This window comes from Cherax quadricarinatus, chromosome 31 (genome assembly GCF_038502225.1).
Source record: "Cherax quadricarinatus isolate ZL_2023a chromosome 31, ASM3850222v1, whole genome shotgun sequence".
Taxonomy (NCBI): domain Eukaryota; kingdom Metazoa; phylum Arthropoda; class Malacostraca; order Decapoda; family Parastacidae; genus Cherax; species Cherax quadricarinatus.
The window spans coordinates 30,426,932-30,446,763 of NC_091322.1; the positions used below are offsets into that span (position 1 = coordinate 30,426,932).

General features: G+C 41.6%; 1 protein-coding gene across 1 annotated transcript; it reads right to left on the bottom strand.

The window, feature by feature from the left end:
- Positions 1-2,986: 2,986 nt before the first annotated feature.
- Positions 2,987-19,629, bottom strand: BCL7-like (chromatin remodeling complex subunit BCL7B-like protein). The gene is made up of 4 exons (XM_053798164.2): positions 19,437-19,629; positions 13,947-14,016; positions 7,877-7,982; positions 2,987-6,792 (listed from the first exon to the last, which is right to left on the bottom strand). Exons 1-4 carry the CDS (start codon positions 19,526-19,528, stop codon positions 6,662-6,664), a joined length of 399 nt encoding a protein of 132 aa, XP_053654139.1. The 5' UTR covers positions 19,529-19,629; the 3' UTR covers positions 2,987-6,661.
- Between the last annotated feature and the right edge of the window lie 203 nt (positions 19,630-19,832).

Here is a 19,832-nt window from a genome sequence, read left to right on the forward strand (position 1 = left end):
TTCCACAAAACAATTTACTTTCTAAACATACACTGTGCTGATAACATTTTTCTTCATTAGTTTTTCACATTTCTAACATATACGTATGTGGAACTCCTCAAAACAAGAGATAAGGTACAGAGGTATCTCACTTACTGTAGTTATATCTTGTATGTCTTCATTGTGGAGGTCTTCTTATCCATGTGTAATCACATGCATCGCTGAGCCTCTTTCTTCTTTCCTGTAGGAGGAATCAGTGCTAAATAGTGACAGTGATTATGAGGATGTGTTAGAGATGGAATCTCTTCGTTGCTGTGGCGGTGGTGTGGTGCAGAAGTTGTGAGCTGTGGGTTGTGTGGGTTTGAGGCAGTATTATGACCATTCCCATCACTCAGAGTTGTCTTAAACCTAAGGAAATCCACATCAGGATCACTGTTCACACTGTTAGTGTCCATAGGTGCTAAGAATATGTGGTTAATTGTGATGCACGAGATGGATTTATGCTGTGGTTAACCATCCCCACCATACTCTACGTGGAGCAGGAATTTCTGTACTGCTCATGCCCCGTGTGTGGACCTCTTCTCTCAAGTTTACACCTAAATTTGCTGCTCACATCAAATATGTAGGCACTGTGAATTATGTGAAACAGTACATCACCATCACCAACTCTGATCGCTTCGATGTATACCAGTATGTCACAGACACCTTAGTGGTTAATTTTGGATCATTAGACAGTTTAAGAGTTAAGTACAATATACACTACAAAAAATACTTCTAGCTTCTTTTAATGTGTAACAATATATAAGAAATAATTCGTATTTTTTACAATACAAATTATTGGACTGTGTGACTTTCAGGAATATATTTCCAGCATTGTAAAAAGATTTACTTTACTTTTATCTTGTCATGAGGGGTAATGTAAGACATAGACACTCCATTCCACTTATTAAAAGTCCCTCAAACTACATGGGCCTCCTTGAAGGTTGCACGACTGCTGCTAATGCTTAAAGAGGACAATTTCTTGATATAAACTCTGTGCAATAACTACATTTGGTATTATAAATATATGCCTGGTGTGAACTCCCACAATACAAGTTACTGTGTATCTGTGTTTAATCAAGCCTTCCACACACACTATTATTTCATTCATGGATGGGGGACGAAGAGAGCACTAAACTTAACCCTTTGAGGGTCGACAGGCCCTCTCCGAGACTTGTTCTCAGGGTCGCCAAATTTAAAAAAAAAAATAATTTTTTCTTATGAAAAGATAGAGAATCTTTTCCCGATCATAAAGACACCAAAAGTTTGAAATTTGATAGAAAACTTACGGAATTATGCTCTCGCAAAGTTAGCGGTCTCGGCGATGTTTACGCATCGGCGATTTTGCCCACTTTGAGCCCCATTTTCGGCCAATTTCACTGTACTAGTCGACAAAAAACATGAATATTTCGCTAGAACTCCATTTTTTCTATCGAATGGGTGCAAGAAACCACCCATTTATGAAATTCAACTATCCAGTACAGTGGTCAGAATTTAGCAATTTTGCCAATTTCACACAAATTTCAAAAGATGCCAATTTCCGAACAGGGTCCAGAATAAACAAGAAAGACATTCCTGGCACTAAAATGACATTTCCTCTAGTCATTAGTCACGTCTCAAGGCCCCTCTTATATTCTTTTGCTTTCCACTTTGAATTTTTATTCTCACAAAAAATATAAGATTTACTGTTATGCAGACTACTGCATTAGTGTAAAAAATGGTATAAATATTATTGGTGCACTTGTGAAAGAATATTAGACTCACCAGTTGACGTGTATTGCACGCTTGGCACGATTTGTTTACTTTTGAAGTTTGGTAAAAATCGAACATTTCTGCTACTTTGAGCTCAATTTCAAGGCACCTTTCATTGTAAAACCAGTCAAAATCATCTCAATTTCTGTAATATGTCTTCCATTCTATAAAATGAGACCAAGAAAACTAGAATACAACAATAAATACCATACGAAAATACACTGCAAAGTCGCTGATTTATTCCAAAAAAATGGTCAAAGTTTTTTTTTTCTCATTATGCATTGTATGCTGCAGGATTTTTTTTAGACTGTGCACACTGACCACATAGACCCATTCTTTCATATGAAGGCCTACCAGCTTTCTCCCACTAGATTTGAGGCCGCTAGAATTTATGCGTACTAGTACGTCAAAAACCCCTACGCGTAAGACGTACTAGTACGACCAAAACCCTCAAAGGGTTAAGGAAGTCATACAGCACCTGAGAGACAATCAAGTTTGATTCAAGGAAGGATAGATCCAATTCCTTGGATCAAGAGCCCACTCACTACCATCAAGGTGCCTCTCCTGAGGGGTCCAAACTAACACTTCATCCACAACAAAAATTAAAAAATCTGAATGAATATTAATAAATAAAATGAATACATATTCAAAATGAAGCTATTATGGCAAGTATGCAAATACAATTATTCTCAGTAGATTCATTCAAAAGCAAATACATATCACTCATAAGTAATTGTGTTTGAAATCCTTAACTACAATACTACAAGATTCAATCCACTTCACAGATGAAATACCATCTTTTTAAAATTATAACTTAATAGAGATTGCATATACATGTATATAAGAACACAAAAGTTAGCAAGTCTTCATAGTAAAATCAATTGTACAATTAAAGGATCAACCTAAACATTGCCCAGATGTTAAAAAGTTATCATAGGCAACACTCAATGCAAATTTAGGCCATTTATAACAAGACTTAATATTTTAAACATTAATGAATATTTATGTAGCTGTGTGACTCACTATATCTAGTTTATTGGAATATATTTAGCAATGGTCATCTCTTTATGGTGTTTGCTGACTGAGCATTCATCTTCTGTTCAATGACATGCTTAATGCTGATATTTTTTACACTAACTAAAAAAGTCAAGTCACATGATTCTATACGTGTATAAAACTAAAGACAAATATTATCAAGTACAAGGACACAAGTACAACTAATGTAACATTTTATTGTGGCACAAGTGTCTTTTATTTAGCATATTTTTGGTAATTCTACCAATATTAATACAAATATTATATTATTGATCAAAGTAAGTAGCAGTTCAAACCAGGTCTACTTATAAAGAAATGAATGTAACTACAATATTACCATTATAATGCCAAGTTTACATGCCTGGTAACTCCTGCTATCCCATAAATCTAAAATAAGTTGTAATGAAAATGACTTACTTGTGTTTATGGACTATATGACTTTAAAGGCAAAGTCCGTATGAGAACAGATGTACCATTAAAGCTTCTGGAGGTGTGGGACTGGATAGTAGGGTCACTGATACAAAAATTTCACAGAAGTGCTATTTGTAATATCATCCTATGGTAATAATATCAAATTAACATGAAGGGGTCATACAGCATATCTTATGGTAAGTTCCATGACAGAGTAGTAATAGTATAAGGTCTGCTATATGCATAAACCACAGTTTGAGTCCCTAGCTATTCTTCTGTTTATTTTTTGTTTTCCCATTTTTACATGTCTTCACTATAAAAATTTATTTATTTTTTATTTATTTATAAGTACAAAATGAATCTCTGAATAGACAACTGTACATCAAGAGTCTAGCAATACTTCTGAAATGGTGGTGAACTTAACAGATGCAGAGTTGGCACTAATGAACATACATTAACAAGACCACTATAAACCACAATGAGTATAAAGCAGTGTTGTTTCCATTTCTAAAAACAGGAACAACAATGAGATGACAAGTTTTTCATCATCAAAAACTTTTTCTCACAATTTAGTAATCCTGGACTTTAACCCACTTCTTTTTTGTGAAATATTCCATTTTCCTCAGTAGAAAGGGTATGATTATTGTACTAAAAAAATTAATAAATTCTCACGAGGCAACGTGATTGCACATTTCATTTAAACTTTAAAATGCAGTATATTCAGCAGTACAAATGTAAGTTAGGTGTATGATTATAAACTTATTTAACTAGGTGATAGGTGTTGATCTCATTTAATTGTGCAACTGATGTAAGGTGTGTGTGTGTGTGTGTGTGCATGCAGGTGTGTGTGTGTGCAGGTGTGTGTGTAGGTGTGTGTGTGCAGGTGTGTGTGTGCAGGTGTGTGTGTAGGTGTGTGTGTGCAGGTGTGTGTGCAGGTGTGTGCATGCAGGTGTGTGTGTGCAGGTGTGTGTGTAGGTGTGTGTGTGGTGTGTGTGTAGGTGTGTGTGTGCAGGTGTGTGTGTGCAGGTGTGTGTGTAGGTGTGTGTGTGTGCAGGTGTGTGTGTAGTTGTGTGTGTGCAGGTGTGTGTGTAGGTGTGTGTGTGCAGGTGTGTGTGTGCAGGTGTGTGTAGGTGTGTGTGTGCAGGTGTGTGTAGGTGTGTGTGTGCAGGTGTGTGTGTAGGTGTGTGTGTGCAGGTGTGTAGGTGTGTGTGTGTGTGTGCAGGTGTGTGTGTGCAGGTGCATATGTGTGTGTGTGTGCAGGTGTGTGTGTGTGCAGGTGCATGCGTGGGTGTGTGCAGGTGCATGCGTGGGTGTGTGCAGGTGCATGTGTGGGTGTGTGCAGGTGCATGCGTGGGTGTGTGCAGGTGCATGCGTGGGTGTGTGCAGGTGCATGCGTGGGTGTGTGCAGGTGCATGCGTGGGTGTGTGCAGGTGCATGCGTGGGTGTGTGCAGGTGAATGCGTGGGTGTGTGCAGGTGCATGCGTGGGTGTGTGTGCAGGTGCATGCGTGGGTGTGTGTGCAGGTGCATGCGTGGGTGTGTGCAGGTGCATGCGTGGGTGTGGGTGCAGGTGCATGCATGGGTGGGTGTGCAGGTGCATGCGTGGGTGGGTGTGCAGGTGCATGCGTGGGTGTGTGTGCAAGTGCATGCGTGGGTGTGTGCAGGTGCATGCGTGGGTGTGTGCAGGTGCATGCATGGGTGTGTGCAGGTGCATGCGTGGGTGTGTGCAGCTGCATGCATGGGTGTGTGCAGGTGCATGCGTGGGTGTGTGCAGGTGCATGCGTGGGTGTGTGCAGGTGCATGCATGGGTGTGTGCAGGTGCATGCGTGGGTGTGTGCAGGTGCATGCGTGGGTGTGTGTGCAGGTGCATGCGTGGGTGGGTGTGCAGGTGCATGCGTGGGTGTGGGTGCAGGTGCATGCGTGGGTGGGTGTGCAGGTGCATGCGTGGGTGGGTGTGCAGGTGCATGCGTGGGTGTGTGTGCAGGTGCATGCATGGGTGTGTGTGCAGGTGCATGCATGGGTGTGTGCAGGTGCATGCATGGGTGTGTGCAGGTGCATGCATGGGTGTGTGTGCAGGTGCTTGCATGTTTGTGTGCAGGTGCATGTGTGGGTGTGTGCAGGTGCATGCGTGGGTGTGTGCAGGTGCATGTGTGGGTGTGGGTGCAGGTGCATGCGTGGGTGTGTGTGCAGGTGCATGCGTGGGTGTGTGTGCAGGTGCATGAGTGGGTGGGTGTGCAGGTGCATGCGTGGGTGTGTGTGCAGGTGCATGTGTGGGTGTGTGCAGGTGCATGTGTGGGTGTGTGCAGGTGCATGTGTGGGTGTGTGCAGGTGCATGCATGGGTGTGTGCAGGTGCATGCGTGGGTGTGTGCAGGTGCATGCGTGGGTGTGTGCAGGTGCATGCGTGGGTGTGTGCAGGTGCATGCGTGGGTGTGTGCAGGTGCATGCGTGGGTGTGTGCAGGTGCATGCGTGGGTGTGTGCAGGTGCATGCGTGGGTGTGTGCAGGTGCATGCGTGGGTGTGTGCAGGTGCATGCGTGGGTGTGTGCAGGTGCATGCGTGGGTGTGTGCAGGTGCATGCATGGGTGTGTGCAGGTGCATGCGTGGGTGTGTGCAGGTGCATGCGTGGGTGTGTGCATGCAGTGAGCTTGCAGCATGCATGCATGTGCCCCTCTGCCATGACTGGGACCTCCCTCAGTGGCCAGCCAGCCAACCTCCTTTCCTCTCCCTACCTGATAACCACTCACAACACATTGGAAATAAATCTATAGTTATTCACCAATCTTTATCAAATAAATGTAAGCTCTTTATACATGTATACTGGTAACATATGCAAAGTATGAATGCATTTGGTAAAACATTAACCAAGAGAAAAACAATATTTATAAGGCATCATTAATAAAAACATACTAACATACAAAATCCAGAATTATAATTTTTTTCCATTTTGTCCGAAGCTTCCAACATTTGTCCTGCCAGTTCTTTTGCTAGAAATGACGAAAATCAGTTATTAAAAGGTTTTACTGTATGTACAACCCATTTCAGTGTAACAGATAAACTTATGGGACAACAAGGTAAGGTGGGAAGTAGGTGCCTGCACTCTGGGGGGGGGGGGAATGTTGCAGTTCAGACGGCTATCCAAAACATGACATCTGCATTCTTCAGGCAAAAGCTACTGAAAGAATGATGATGAATTTTCCTCTTTTTGGTCACCTTATCTCAGTGGGAAATGGCTAGTGTAGTAAAAAATAAAGTCTTAATCACTACTTGCTTACTTTCCATGTGAGAATTTATATAACATAGCTAAATAATTCTGTCATCTAACAACCTTGTCTAATATACTTCATGTTCCTGAAGGTATATTTCTATGCCTCCTGATACAAAACTTATAAATAATATAATCCTAAAGTACAATATGTATTTATTTTTATCATCCTCTTTCTATGACAACTATATGGAATCCCCTCGACCTTCCATCAACTTTTTCTTAAATGGTGGCTCAGAATTTGAGTCTTCTGAGATGTTGAACTGTGTAGATGAGAAATCTGTAGCATCCTGGGAATCACTCATCATCGACATGGCTGAGAAGAAATAACAAAATTAAAAGAACATTTAGCAATTATTCCATTATCTCCACCCAAAAGTGGAATGGCACATACAGTACAGCCTCTCCTCACTTGGCGATGTCCTCGTTTACCAATGACTTGGACTTACGATGGGCTCCCTGACCAGTATGCATACCTAAATAATGTACATTAGAGCCGATTTTCACTATTCTGTGTTTTTACATTATACAATACACTATTGTATAAACATTTAAAAATATACTAAAGATGTTATAAATGGTGCAAAGGTGACATTAAAACAATATCAAAGATGGCTGACACAAACCCACTACCATTACAGCCTCTCCTCACTTAATGATGGAGTTTCGTTCCTAAGACCACGTCAGTAAACGAATTCGTCGCTAAGCAAGGAGCATATTATAATGGTGGTGGGTTTGTGTCGACCATCTCTAATATTGTTTTAATGCCACCTTTGCACCATTTGTAACATTTCTGGTATATTTTTAACTGTTTATACAGCAGAGTACTGTATATTGTAATAAACAGAATAGAGGAAATCAGCTCTAAAAAATATGTACATTATTTAGGTATACATACTGGTCAGTGAGCCCATTGTAAGTCTAATTCTTCGGTAAATGAGTATGTCACTAAGTGAGGAGAGGCTGGATAGCATGCTCCTTGCTTAGCGAGGAATTCGTTTACCAACGTGGTCTTAGGAACGGAATTGTTGTTAAGTGAGGAGAGGCTGTACTTTACAAATTTTTCACTAGCAAGAGTGCATGAAAAAAATATGTATTGCATCAATATAGAGAGAAGAAAATACATGTGGAATGACCTCAACAAGCATCAGAGGCACACCTGATACATACAAGTACAAAAGGGCCAGCAAGGCTAGGCATGAATCTGGCAAGCAGAAAAGTGAAAGGGAGGGTCAGGAGCTAGGATTTGATCCCTGCAACCACATACAGGTGAGTACATACTCAGCATTTATGTGCTGTTAAAAATCTCACTTTCACTAGAAACACTTGCACGTTTTGCCTTAGGTATGTATAAGAGCAAAAGTAGTAGCATTAGATTAATGAATGTTTGGTTACTGTACCTGTATTAGAGTCATCTCCACCCATCTGAAATGCTGACATGCTGCTGTCTCGGCTGCACATACGGTTTTCTTTATTTGCACTGTTCCCACTCTTCTTCTTTCGCTCCTTACACAATAAGAATTAAGCAGTATTAAAACTATAATAAACAATAGAAGAATGAGACTTTAAAATAGGCTGAACTAAGATAACTGCTTCTGGATTGAAAAATTCTATACCTGCAGTAACTTTCATCCGTAATCCTGCAGAACCCTATAAACCTATTCTTAAAGCAGGTTAAGATGTACGTATGAGCAAGTCTCATTACACCTGTTGTTCACCTAGCAGTAAACTGGTACCTGGGTGTTAGCTGGATCACATCCTAGGGGTGATAATATACCTTAGATAAAGTTAGGTTTTGAAATAAGCTTAAGTATGATCCCTCATCCACCATCATGAGAACAAATTCTTGCCATACTGGCCAGGCCACCATATTAAACTCTTTTCTCTCCTTACTGCCCATTTTCACAGCTGTCTTAATAACATCCTTAAACTTCAAAAGTAATCACCCTGTGCTGTGTTGTACTTGAGAGTCATTACACTGCTAGAAATTTTTTTATATGACGGAAACAATATACTATACTGAAGATGGGACATTACACGCATAGTTCTCTTCCTGTAGCTTCAGAAAGGTAATCGCCAGAAGAAAGAAGCAAACTGGTGAGGAATATCTGCTTGTATTGTGTGGTATCCACTGTCAGTGTTCTGCCAACTTTTGATACAATAAACACCCAAGACATCGACACATTCAGGGGTACTGTGAGTACGGTAAAGCAAGCTATCTCACTAATGCTCTCACTAGCAATTGAAAAAAAAACAAAACAGTAAATCCTCAAAGTTATGGAAGGAATATTTTTCACAAACACTGGTTCTCATTATCCATCCTATCATTTTCCTAACAGATGTGGCAGAGACACTGTTGTGATCTTTGAAAGTGAAATTCTCTGACATTATCACTCCAAGGTCCTTCACTTTAGTGTTTTGCTCTATTTATGTGGTTGGAATTTGTTTTATACTCCAATCCTGTTTATATTTCCTCAAGTTTTCCATAGGGGAGTAGTTGAATTTGTCTTCACTGAACTTCATATTGTTTTCCAAGACCCATTTAAAGACCTGGTTAATGTCCACTTGGAGATTTGCAGTGTCTTCAGTGGATGACACTGTCATGCAAATTCTGGTATCAACAGCAAAGGAGGACATGATGCTGTGGCTTACATCTTTCTCCATGTCAGATATGAGGACGAGGAAAAGGATGGGAGCGAGTACTGTACCTTATGGAACAGAGCTTTTCTCTCTAGCCTCCTCTGACTTTACTCTGTTTACCATTACTCTTTGTGTTCTATTTGTTAGGAAGTTATAGATCCATCTACCCACTTTTCTTGTTATTCCTCTATCATGCATTTTGTGCGCTATTACACCATGATCACACTTGTCGAAGGCTGTTGCAAAGTCTGCATTTCTTTGTCCTTCAATGTATCCAAAACCATGTCATAGTGGTCCAATAGTGTGAAATGCAGGAGTGACTTGCTCTAAACCCATGCTGCCCTGGGTTGATGCAAATCCACCCATCTGGGTTAAATATACAGTCAAATCAATAACAACACTGTGCTAGCCAAGGATTCGAACCCATGTTGTACTGGCCTGCCTCATGGTAAGTGAGAACCACATGACGCTTTAAACCACAGGACCACCCAACCCTACAAGAATGGCGCAGCCAGCAGAGCTAGCTGTTGGGCTGCCATCCGAGGGCATACGGAGGTGTAGGAGCTTCTAAGCTAATTTCATTCTCAGCCCTGTTTGGTGTACTAGCCTCACGAGCAGTATTTATATATACACCTACCATCCGACTTACGACCAAGCTTGGTTCTGACCAACCGGTCGTAAGTCAAAATGGACGTAAGTCGAACTTTACTACTGAATATCAACATCACAGTTTTGTAATGGCTTTATTTTGTTGTTTTATTTTGGTATTTCATTTTTTACTTTACTTTTTATGCTGTTTGTACTGTATTTTATACTGTAAGGTTTAAGATAAACACTGTGTACAACACAAACAGTTGTTTATTTCCCTGAAATTTGGCATGAAAAACACGGTTGTAAGTCGAGTGGTCATATGTCGAGCAGGTCGTAAGTCGAATGGTAGGTGTAACTGTAATCACGAACGAGTGGTATTGATCAATAACAACACTGTGCTAGCCAAGGATTCGAACGCCTGTTGTACTGGCCTGCCTCATGGTAAGTGAGAACCACATGACGCTTTAAACCACAGGACCACCCAACCCTACAAGAATGGCGCAGCCAGCATACAGCTAGCTGTTGGGCCGCCATCCGAGGGCATACAGAAGTGTGGGAGCTTCTAAGCTAATTTCATTCTCATCCTTGTTTGGTGTACTAGCCTCACGAGCAGTATTTATATATTATTGTAACCACGAACAAGTGGTATTGATCAATAACAACACTGCACTAGCCAAGGATTCGAACCCATGTTGTACTGGCCTGCCTCATGGTAAGTGAGAACCACATGACGCTTTAAACCACAGGACCACCCAACCCTACAAGAATGGCGCAGCCAGCATACAGCTAGCTGTTGGGCCGCCATCCGAGGGCATACAGAAGTGTGGGAGCTTCTAAGCTAATTTCATTCTCATCCTTGTTTGGTGTACTAGCCTCACGAGCAGTATTTATATATTATTGTAACCACGAACAAGTGGTATTGATCAATAACAACACTGCACTAGCCAAGGATTCGAACCCATGTTGTACTGGCCTGCCTCATGGTAAACGAGAACCACATGACGCTTTAAACCACAGGACCACCCAACCCTACAAGAATGGCGCAGCCAGCACACAGCTAGCTGTTGGGCCGCCATCCAAGAGCATACGGAGGTGTGGGAGCTTCTAAGCTAATTTCATTCTCATCCCTGTTTGGTGTACTAGCCTCACGAGCAGTATTTATATATTATTGTAACGACGAACGAGTGGTATTGATCAATAACAACACTGCGCTAGCCAAGGATTTGAACCCATGTTGTACTGGCCTGCCTCATGGTAAGCGAGAACCACATGACGATTTAAACCACAGGACCACCCAACCCTACAAAAATGGCACAGCCAGCACACAGCTAGCTGTTAGGCCACCATTCGATGGCATACGGAGGTGTGGGAGCTTCTAAGCTAATTTCATTCTCATCCCTGTTTGGTGTACTAGCGTCACGAGCAGTATTTATGTACAGTGGACCCCCGCATACCGCACGCATCGCATATCGTACAATCCGCATACCGCTCGCTTTTTTCGCAAAAATTTTGCCTCGCATACCGCCCAAAAACCCGCTCACCGCTCTTCGTCCGAGATGCGTCCAATGTGCGGCCTGAGCCACGCTCACATGTTCCGCCGGTGGCATTGTTTACCAGCCAGCCTCCGCGGTAACATCCAAGCATACAATCGGAACATTTCGTATTATTAGTGTTTTTGGTGATTTTTTCTGGAAAATAAATGACCATGGGCTCCAAGAAAGCTTCTAGTGCCAACCCTACAGCAATAAGGGTGAGAATTACTATAGAGATGAAGAAAAAGATCATTGATAAGTATGAAAGTGGAGTGCGTGTCTCCGAGCTGGCCAGGTTGTATAATAAACCCCAATCAACCATCGCTACTATTGGTGGTACAGCTGCTGATGCTGCTGTACCACCGTCAGCTGCTGCTGCACTGTCAGCTGCTGCTGCTGTTGTACCACCGTCAGCTGCTGCTGCTGCTGTAGTACCGTCTACTGCTGCTGTAGCATCGTCTGCTGCTGCTGTAGCATCGTCTGCTGCTGCTGTAGCATCGTCTGCTGCTGCTGTAGCATCATCTGCTGCTGCTGTAGCATCATCTGTTGCTGCTGTAGCATCGTCTGCTGCTGCTGTAGCATCATCTGTTGCTGCTGTAGCATCGTCTGCTGCTGCTGTAGCATCGTCTGTTGCTGTTGTACCACCGTCAGCTGCTGCTGCTGCTGTAGCACCGTTGTTGGTGTGGCTTATTGAGAATACCAAGAAACAATTAACCCCAGAGGATTTGCCACCCAGGATAACCCAAAAAAGTCAGTGCCATCGAAGACTGACCCATTGGGGTCCTTAATCTTGTCTCCCAGGATGCAACCCACACCAGTCGACTAACACCCAGGTGAACAGGGAAAAATGCCTGGAACTAGTGCTCATATTGGTGAATTTAAAGCCAGCAAAGGTTGGTTTGAGAGATTTAAGAATCGTAGTGGCATACACAGTGTGACAAGGCCTGTTCTGGAAGAAAATGCCAAACAGGACCTACAGTACTCAGGAGGAAAAGGCACTCCCAGGACACAGTGTCTCATCAGTCATTGCTGCATCTTCAGTAAAGGTAAGTGTCATTTATTCTTCATTTAGTAGAGTAGTACATGCACAATATATATTGTGCATGTACTACTCTACTATTGTGCATGTATCCTTCTCTTTGTGTGTAGGAAAATGTATATTTCATGTGGTAAAAATTTTTTTTTCATACTTTTGGGTGTCTTGCACGGATTAATTTGATTTCCATTATTTCTTATGGGGAAAATTCATTCGCATACCGAACATTTCGCATAACAATCAGCCCTCTTGCATGGATTAAAGTCGCTATGCGGGGGTCCACTGTATTATTGTAACCACGAACAAGTGGTATTGATCAATAACAACACTGTGCTAGCCAAGGATTCGAACCCATGTTGTACTGGCCTGCCTCATGGTAAGCGAGAACCACATGACGCTTTAAACAACAGGACCACCCAACCCTACAAGAATGGCACAGCCAGCACACAGCTAGCTGTTGGGCCGTCATTCGATAGAAAAAATGAAGTTCTGGCGAAATATGTAGTTATGATTTTTGTCGACTAGTATACTGGAATTGGCCGAAAATAGGGCTCAAATTGGGCAAAATCGCTGATGCGTAAACATCGTTGAGACCGCTAACTTTGCGAGAGCATAATTCCGTAAGTTTTCCATCAAATTTCATACTTTTGGTGTCATTATGATCGGGAAAAGATTCTCTATCTTTTCATAAGAAAAAATTATTTTTTTTTTTAAATTTGGCGACCCTGAGAACAAGTCTCGGAGAGGGCCTGGGGACCCTGAAAGGGTTAATGCTACCCTATACCACTTGAAACAGAATGAAATCCTGCATCTGAAGCTACTAACTGTGAAAGATTAATACAATAAAGTAACATGTTATACCTGTTTGAAATCAGAGTGCGTTTTTCTGGACACCCTGTATATCCAAGTGGTTCGCGATCTTGCTTCTTAGAACCCTTTCAAAGAGTTTTATGAAGTAGCATGTCAGTGCTATCCGTTCGTAATTCTTTGCAACTGCTTTAGTGCCACCTTTGTGGAGTGGGGCTATGTCTGTTGTTTTTAGTGACTGTGGGATGATCTCTCCCCACAGAATATTTAAGGCACATGAAAGGGGTTTCACGTGGAGGGACTGATCCCATATCTGCATACCAAAGTGACCCACATGAAAGCAAGAGGACTGGTAGATGGTGGAAATTACTTCAGTGGAAGTCTAAAGAGATAAAGACTTCAACACCCTCTCCTCATACATGAAGAGAATTACCAACACACCTAGCTGTCTTCAAGAGGGAACTTGCTAAATTTCTAAAGTCAGGCTGCAGCCCCTACATTAGACTGTGTACATTAGACGGTGTGCAGCCAATACTAACAACCTGATTGATCAGGCCATCAACCAGGAGGCCTGATCTGTGACCAGGCTACAGGGGCAGACTCCTACAATTATCTACAGGTAAACTAAGTTAAGCCACACTAATCAAAGTTTAAAACATAAAAGAAGGGATTTTTGGATGCTTATTCTTTACTCTATATGTAAGAATGTTGACAACCTAACAAGAAATTCTGTCCTGCACTTGAAGGGGGTTGAGGAGGGGTCATTTAAATGTTATACACTACAGCATGACATTTCTGGTATTCAACAGTACTGGACTGTAGTAAAAAAAAAACTGTCTACATAAAAGAATATACTGTACTTACATCTGTGGCAATTGGAACCCACTTAAAAATCTTCATTGTTGTATCGTGTATAGTTATCCATTTCTTCTCCCTAAAAATATAAAAGTTTAAATAAAGAAAATTCCAAGATTTCCAAGGAATTTTCACATGCAGTCCAATTTTAAACATCCAGTAACTACATCAGAACCATGAAAACATTTTAATAATTATCTGATTACTGTGTATAGAAAATATGTATCTTCAATGCTGATAATTAATCCCAATGCTGTACAATACTATATTCATATCCCCTGATTATAGCATTCTTTTAACACCCAAGCTGCATTCTAGACATATACAGGAAAACATTCTTTACCATTTCAAATTTTTTTTTAATTTGGACACATCCTACACAGATGACAGCAAGGAAATGAGTGAGCTACTCAAGTCCCAATATGACTCAGTTTTTAGCAAGCCGCTAACCAGACTGAGAGTCGAAGATCAAAATTAATTTTTTATGAGAGAGCCACAAAATTTGATTAACACAAGCCTATCCGATGTTATCCTGACGCCAAATGACTTTGAACAGGCGATAAATACCATGCCCATGCACTCTGCCCCAGGGCCAGACTCATGGAACTCCGTGTTCATCAAGAACTGCAAGAAACCCCTATCACGAGCCTTTTCCATCCTATGGAGAGGGAGCATGGACATGGGGGTCGTCCCACAGTTACTAAAAACAACAGACATAGCCCCACTCCATAAAGGGGGTAGTAAAGCAACAGCAAAGAACTACAGACCAATAGCACTAACATCCCATATCATAAAAATCTTTGAAAGGGTCCTAAGAAGCAAGATCACCACCCATCTAGAAACCCATCAGTTACACAACCCAGGGCAACATGGGTTTAGAACAGGTCGCTCCTGTCTGTCTCAACTATTGGATCACTACGACAAGGTCCTAAATGCACTAGAAGACAAAAAGAATGCAGATGTAATATATACAGACTTTGCAAAAGCCTTCGATAAGTGTGACCATGGCGTAATAGCGCACAAAATGCGTGCTAAAGGAATAACAGGAAAAGTCGGTCGATGGATCTATAATTTCCTCACTAACAGAACACAGAGAGTAGTCGTCAACAGAGTAAAGTCCGAGGCAGCTACGGTGAAAAGCTCTGTTCCACAAGGCACAGTACTCGCTCCCATCTTGTTCCTCATCCTCATATCCGACATAGACAAGGATGTCAGCCACAGCACCGTGTCTTCCTTTGCAGATGACACCCGAATCTGCATGACAGTGTCTTCCATTGCAGACACTGCAAGGCTCCAGGCGGACATCAACCAAATCTTTCAGTGGGCTGCAGAAAACAATATGAAGTTCAACGATGAGAAATTTCAATTACTCAGATATGGTAAACACGAGGAAATTAAATCTTCATCAGAGTACAAAACAAATTCTGGCCACAAAATAGAGCGAAACACCAATGTCAAAGACCTGGGAGTGATCATGTCGGAGGATCTCACCTTCAAGGACCATAACATTGTATCAATCGCATCTGCTAGAAAAATGACAGGATGGATAATGAGAACCTTCAAAACTAGGGAGGCCAAGCCCATAATGACACTCTTCAGGTCACTTGTTCTATCTAGGCTGGAATATTGCTGCACACTAACAGCACCTTTCAAGGCAGGTGAAATTGCTGACCTAGAAAATGTACAGAGAACCTTCACAGCGCGCATAACGGAGATAAAACACCTCAATTACTGGGAGCGCTTGAGATTCCTAAACCTGTATTCCCTGGAACGCAGGAGGGAGAGATACATGATTATATACACCTGGAAAATCCTAGAGGGACTAGTACCGAACTTGCACACGAAAATCACTCACTACGAAAGCAAAAGACTTGGCAGACGATGCACCATCCCCCCAATGAAAAGCAGGGGTGTCACTAGCACGTTAAGAGACCATACAATAAGTGTCAGGGGCCCAAGACTGTTCAACTGCCTCCCAGCATACATAAGGGGGATTACCAACAGACCCCTGGCAGTCTTCAAGCTGGCACTGGACAAGCACCTAAAGTTGGTTCCTGACCAGCCGGGCTGTGGCTCGTACGTTGGTTTGCATGCAGCCAGCAGCAACAGCCTGGTTGATCAGGCTCTGATCCATCAGGAGGCCTGGTCACAGACCGGGCCGCGGGGGCGTTGACCCCCGGAACTCTCTCCAGGTAAACAGCTTTTAATTTCTGGGGTCTGGACAGTGAAAGGGTTAATAATATAGGCTACATTAGATTCTTAAACACAGTGTGAACATTATAACTGGTTTAAAGCATAGTAGGAACATTAAAACTGGTTTAAACCATAGTAGGAACATCATAACTGGTTTAAAATTCAAGCAAAACTGATAAAAAGACACTATGGCAGAATCAAAACTTTTATTGAAACAAGGTTTCAATTGGAGACTGAGCTTTTGCAAATCAACATAGTTATACAGTATATGCAGTAGTTGTACAAGTAAGTTACGAGTGAGGTGCAAACCAGACTGTCAGGTGGTGTGTGCTGAGGAACAAGAGTCAGGGGTCCCACCAAATGGAAACTTCCCTGGTTCTGGATGACGGTTTCTGTGATAAGAATAAGAGCCAGTTCAAGATTTTTTTTTTCTTCCTGCAATGTTCTCTGATAACTATGCTCATCTTGAACCAACCCATGTGGTATGGAGCAATGTTACCAAGTAATACACAGTGTTGATGTCACTGGTGCAGCAAGCATATCTGTGTTCATATACACATGTTAGATGAAGAGGGGAGTCTTTGGATTATTCAAAACAGCAAGATGGCAACAGAGCAACCCAGCCTCTCTCTCTCTCTCTCTGGAGGGGAAAAACACCTTACCTAACTTTACCTATTAGTTCAGTAAGAAACATTACCATAGTAAAAAGACAATTTGCAGAGCAATTCCCTATTATGATGATTTACAAAATCATAATAAGAAAATTGTAAACAAATCAAATCAGTGGTCCAGTGGTTAGCACATTGGCCTGTGAGTTCGAGGACTCACCTGCTATGGGTGTGAGCCCCACCTATTCTGTAATTTGATTTCTCTATGATGATGATATTTCAGTCATTGTTGATTATGCTCAATGTGAAAAGATGTGTTCTGCCACACTGGTTTAACACTTAAGCACTAAACTCATGTGGCAAATTTATTGATAGGACCTTCTTTACAAACTGTTTCACCTTACATGTGGGCAAATCCCTAGCCATCTTGCCTACATATACTCTATTACAATTACAAAGGATCTCCTCAAGGAAGATTCCTTGATGCTGGTGAGGGGCTCTTGAACCAAGGAATTTGACCTGTGCTCCAATTCCTTGAATAGAGTCTGAATACCCTCCATTTTCCCAGGTACTGTATCACATTTACAGGCTTAATGCTCCCACATAAATATAATAATAATAATGCTAATAATAATAACTACAAGAGATTGTGTGGATACCTGCATTTTCCCCTGGGAATGTCATTATTCCCTTCTTAAAATAGATCTAGCAATGTCTTCGATAGTGGTAGATAACAGTGGTGGTGACGTAACTGGCTTTCTCGAGTAACTTAGCAGTGTTCTCAGGTACCATAAAGTGTGGAAGATTTAAGTGATTCTAGTAGCATCTTTTCATCAGCTTGTCAGTTTTACAGCCTCTTTCCCACAAACAACTTTCTTTAAACAAGATAAATTGTGTAAATTTTATTTCATCTTTCCTAAGTATGAAATGGTTTGCATCAGAATGGAACCAACTGGCTTAGATAATAAACATTACTATATGAGAAGTACAGTACAGTTAAACCTCAGTTTGATGGATTTTGAATTTAATGGACAAAATCTTTGGCTGAACATTGCAAAACAATGGACAATATTAATTAAATTCAGAACTGCTCTTTTCTGTTTCAGTCCACTTGTTAAACTGACTTCTGATTTAACAAACTTCGTCTGTTAAATCAGAATCATTATGGACAATTCTAGAATTAATAAAGTCTGTTAAATTCAAAATTGTCTAGGTATTATTAATATCATGAAAACAATTTCCTCATTCAAATTTAATGCACAATTGGTTCATTAAATCAATTCATTAAATTAGTTCATTAAATCAATAGTTTACTGTACCAGTATTGTTACTAATGCCAATTCTTCCATGCTATATTATTTAAGGGGATGGCACTAGATTGACAATGCACTGAATATTTTGACCATTAAACTATTCCAAATAAAACTAAGAAATTCACGATTTTAACTTAAGATTTCATTGCAATTAATAACCTAGGATAACACAATGAACCCATTCTGAGTTATATACTATTATTGAGGTTCTTCAATTCTCTTCCACAGTAGTTAGTCAACACTCAACTACCTACTAACTGCAAGGTGAACAGAGGCAAAAGGTGTAAGAAAATATGCCCAATGGTTCTCAGGTTCTTCAGATGAGAGCTGAAGGTGCTACCCCTTGAGCCATGAGCCATATTCGCATTGAACATTATTATATTCGTGGAAAAGCGATAAATTTGATTACCTTCCATACCCAGGGATGGGAGGTAATTAGGTTTGATCAAAGGAAAGGAAGTTACATTATTATTACATTTATGGGGAACATTAAACCAACAGGGTTAAGTATTTAAGTAGGTGGCCTGGTTTACCTGGAGTTTACCTGGAGAGAGTTCCGGGGGTCAACGCCCCCGCGGCCCGGTCTGTGACCAGGCCTCCTGGTGGATCAGCGCCTGATCAACCAGGCTGTTGCTGCTGGCTGCACGCAAACCAACGTACGAGCCACAGCCCGGCTGATCTTGCTTCACACAGCAAGGGGCCTCGGTTCGATACCCAGCCAGAGTGGAAACATTGGGCGTGTTTCTTTCCACTTGTTATCTATGTTCCCCATCAATAAAATGGGTACCTGGGTGTTAGTCGACTGGTGTGGGTAGCATCCTGGGACACTGACCTAATTTGCCCGAAATGTTCTATATAACAAGGGCTTTCTATATAGTAGTATGTCACTGATGTCAGCTAGGACTGTATACCTTGTACATGTACTTGTAGTAAATAAAAGATATTATTATTACAGATATACATACGTACAGTTACGCAAATTTAGGTCATACAGCACCTGAGGGAATATGAAGCATTAAGGTTCGATCCATGGAAAGCAAAATCTGGCCAAATTCCTTGGATTAAGGGGTCCCTGAGGAGCATTAGGAGCTTCCTTTGAGGGGAAGGGAGGTTAGCCCAAAATCCTTGGCTCGAGAGCACTTTACCGGCATCAAGCATCCTCTGTGAAGGGCTCACATTATTATTATAATCAAGGGGGAAGCGCTAAACCCGGAGGATTATACAGCGCCTGGGGGGGGGATGTGGAAGGCATTCAGGCTTAATTCGGGGAACTGGAGCACAGATCCAATTCCATAAATCAAGAGCCCCTCACCAACATCAAGGAACCTTCCTTGAGGGGTGAAGGGCTCACAATGATCATTTTTGGTACATCACCAGTATCTTACCATCTCCGGACCTTGTCCAGTGCTTGCATAGACCGCTTGGTCTCCTCCTTGCCCCTTGAGCGAGTCTCCGCTCTCAGCGACCTCGACATCATCTCTAATATTTCCTTCAGTGGCAGTTGTTGTTGTTGTTAAAGAAGAGTGTTGGTGCGGTACTGAGCCCGCATGAACCCAGCAGCCCAGTCAACTGCGTCTGCTCGCAATACCATCTCACTGAGGCTTACTAAATTTATTCAGGTATATACAAATAGTTACATAGATTATCATACATAGCAGCATATGTGTTGAGAACTTAGGTTAACCCAAAAAAGTCAGAGTGACTTATTAATCTTAAAGAAATCTTCTTAGTTATTATTATTATAATCAAAAAGAAGCGCTAAGCCACAAGGGCTATACAGC

Excerpts from the sequence above, each read along its gene's own strand:
- BCL7-like (XM_053798164.2), bottom strand. The coding sequence starts at position 19,528 with ATGATGTCGAGGTCGCTGAGAGCGGAGACTCGCTCAAGGGGCAAGGAG. Across the intron at positions 14,017-19,436 it reads CTGGACAAGGTCCGGAGATG|GGAGAAGAAATGGATAACTA; the intron begins GTAAGATACTGG and ends TTATATTTTTAG. Across the intron at positions 6,793-7,876 it reads TGGAGATGACTCTAATACAG|CCATGTCGATGATGAGTGAT; the intron begins GTACAGTAACCA and ends ATTTCTTCTCAG.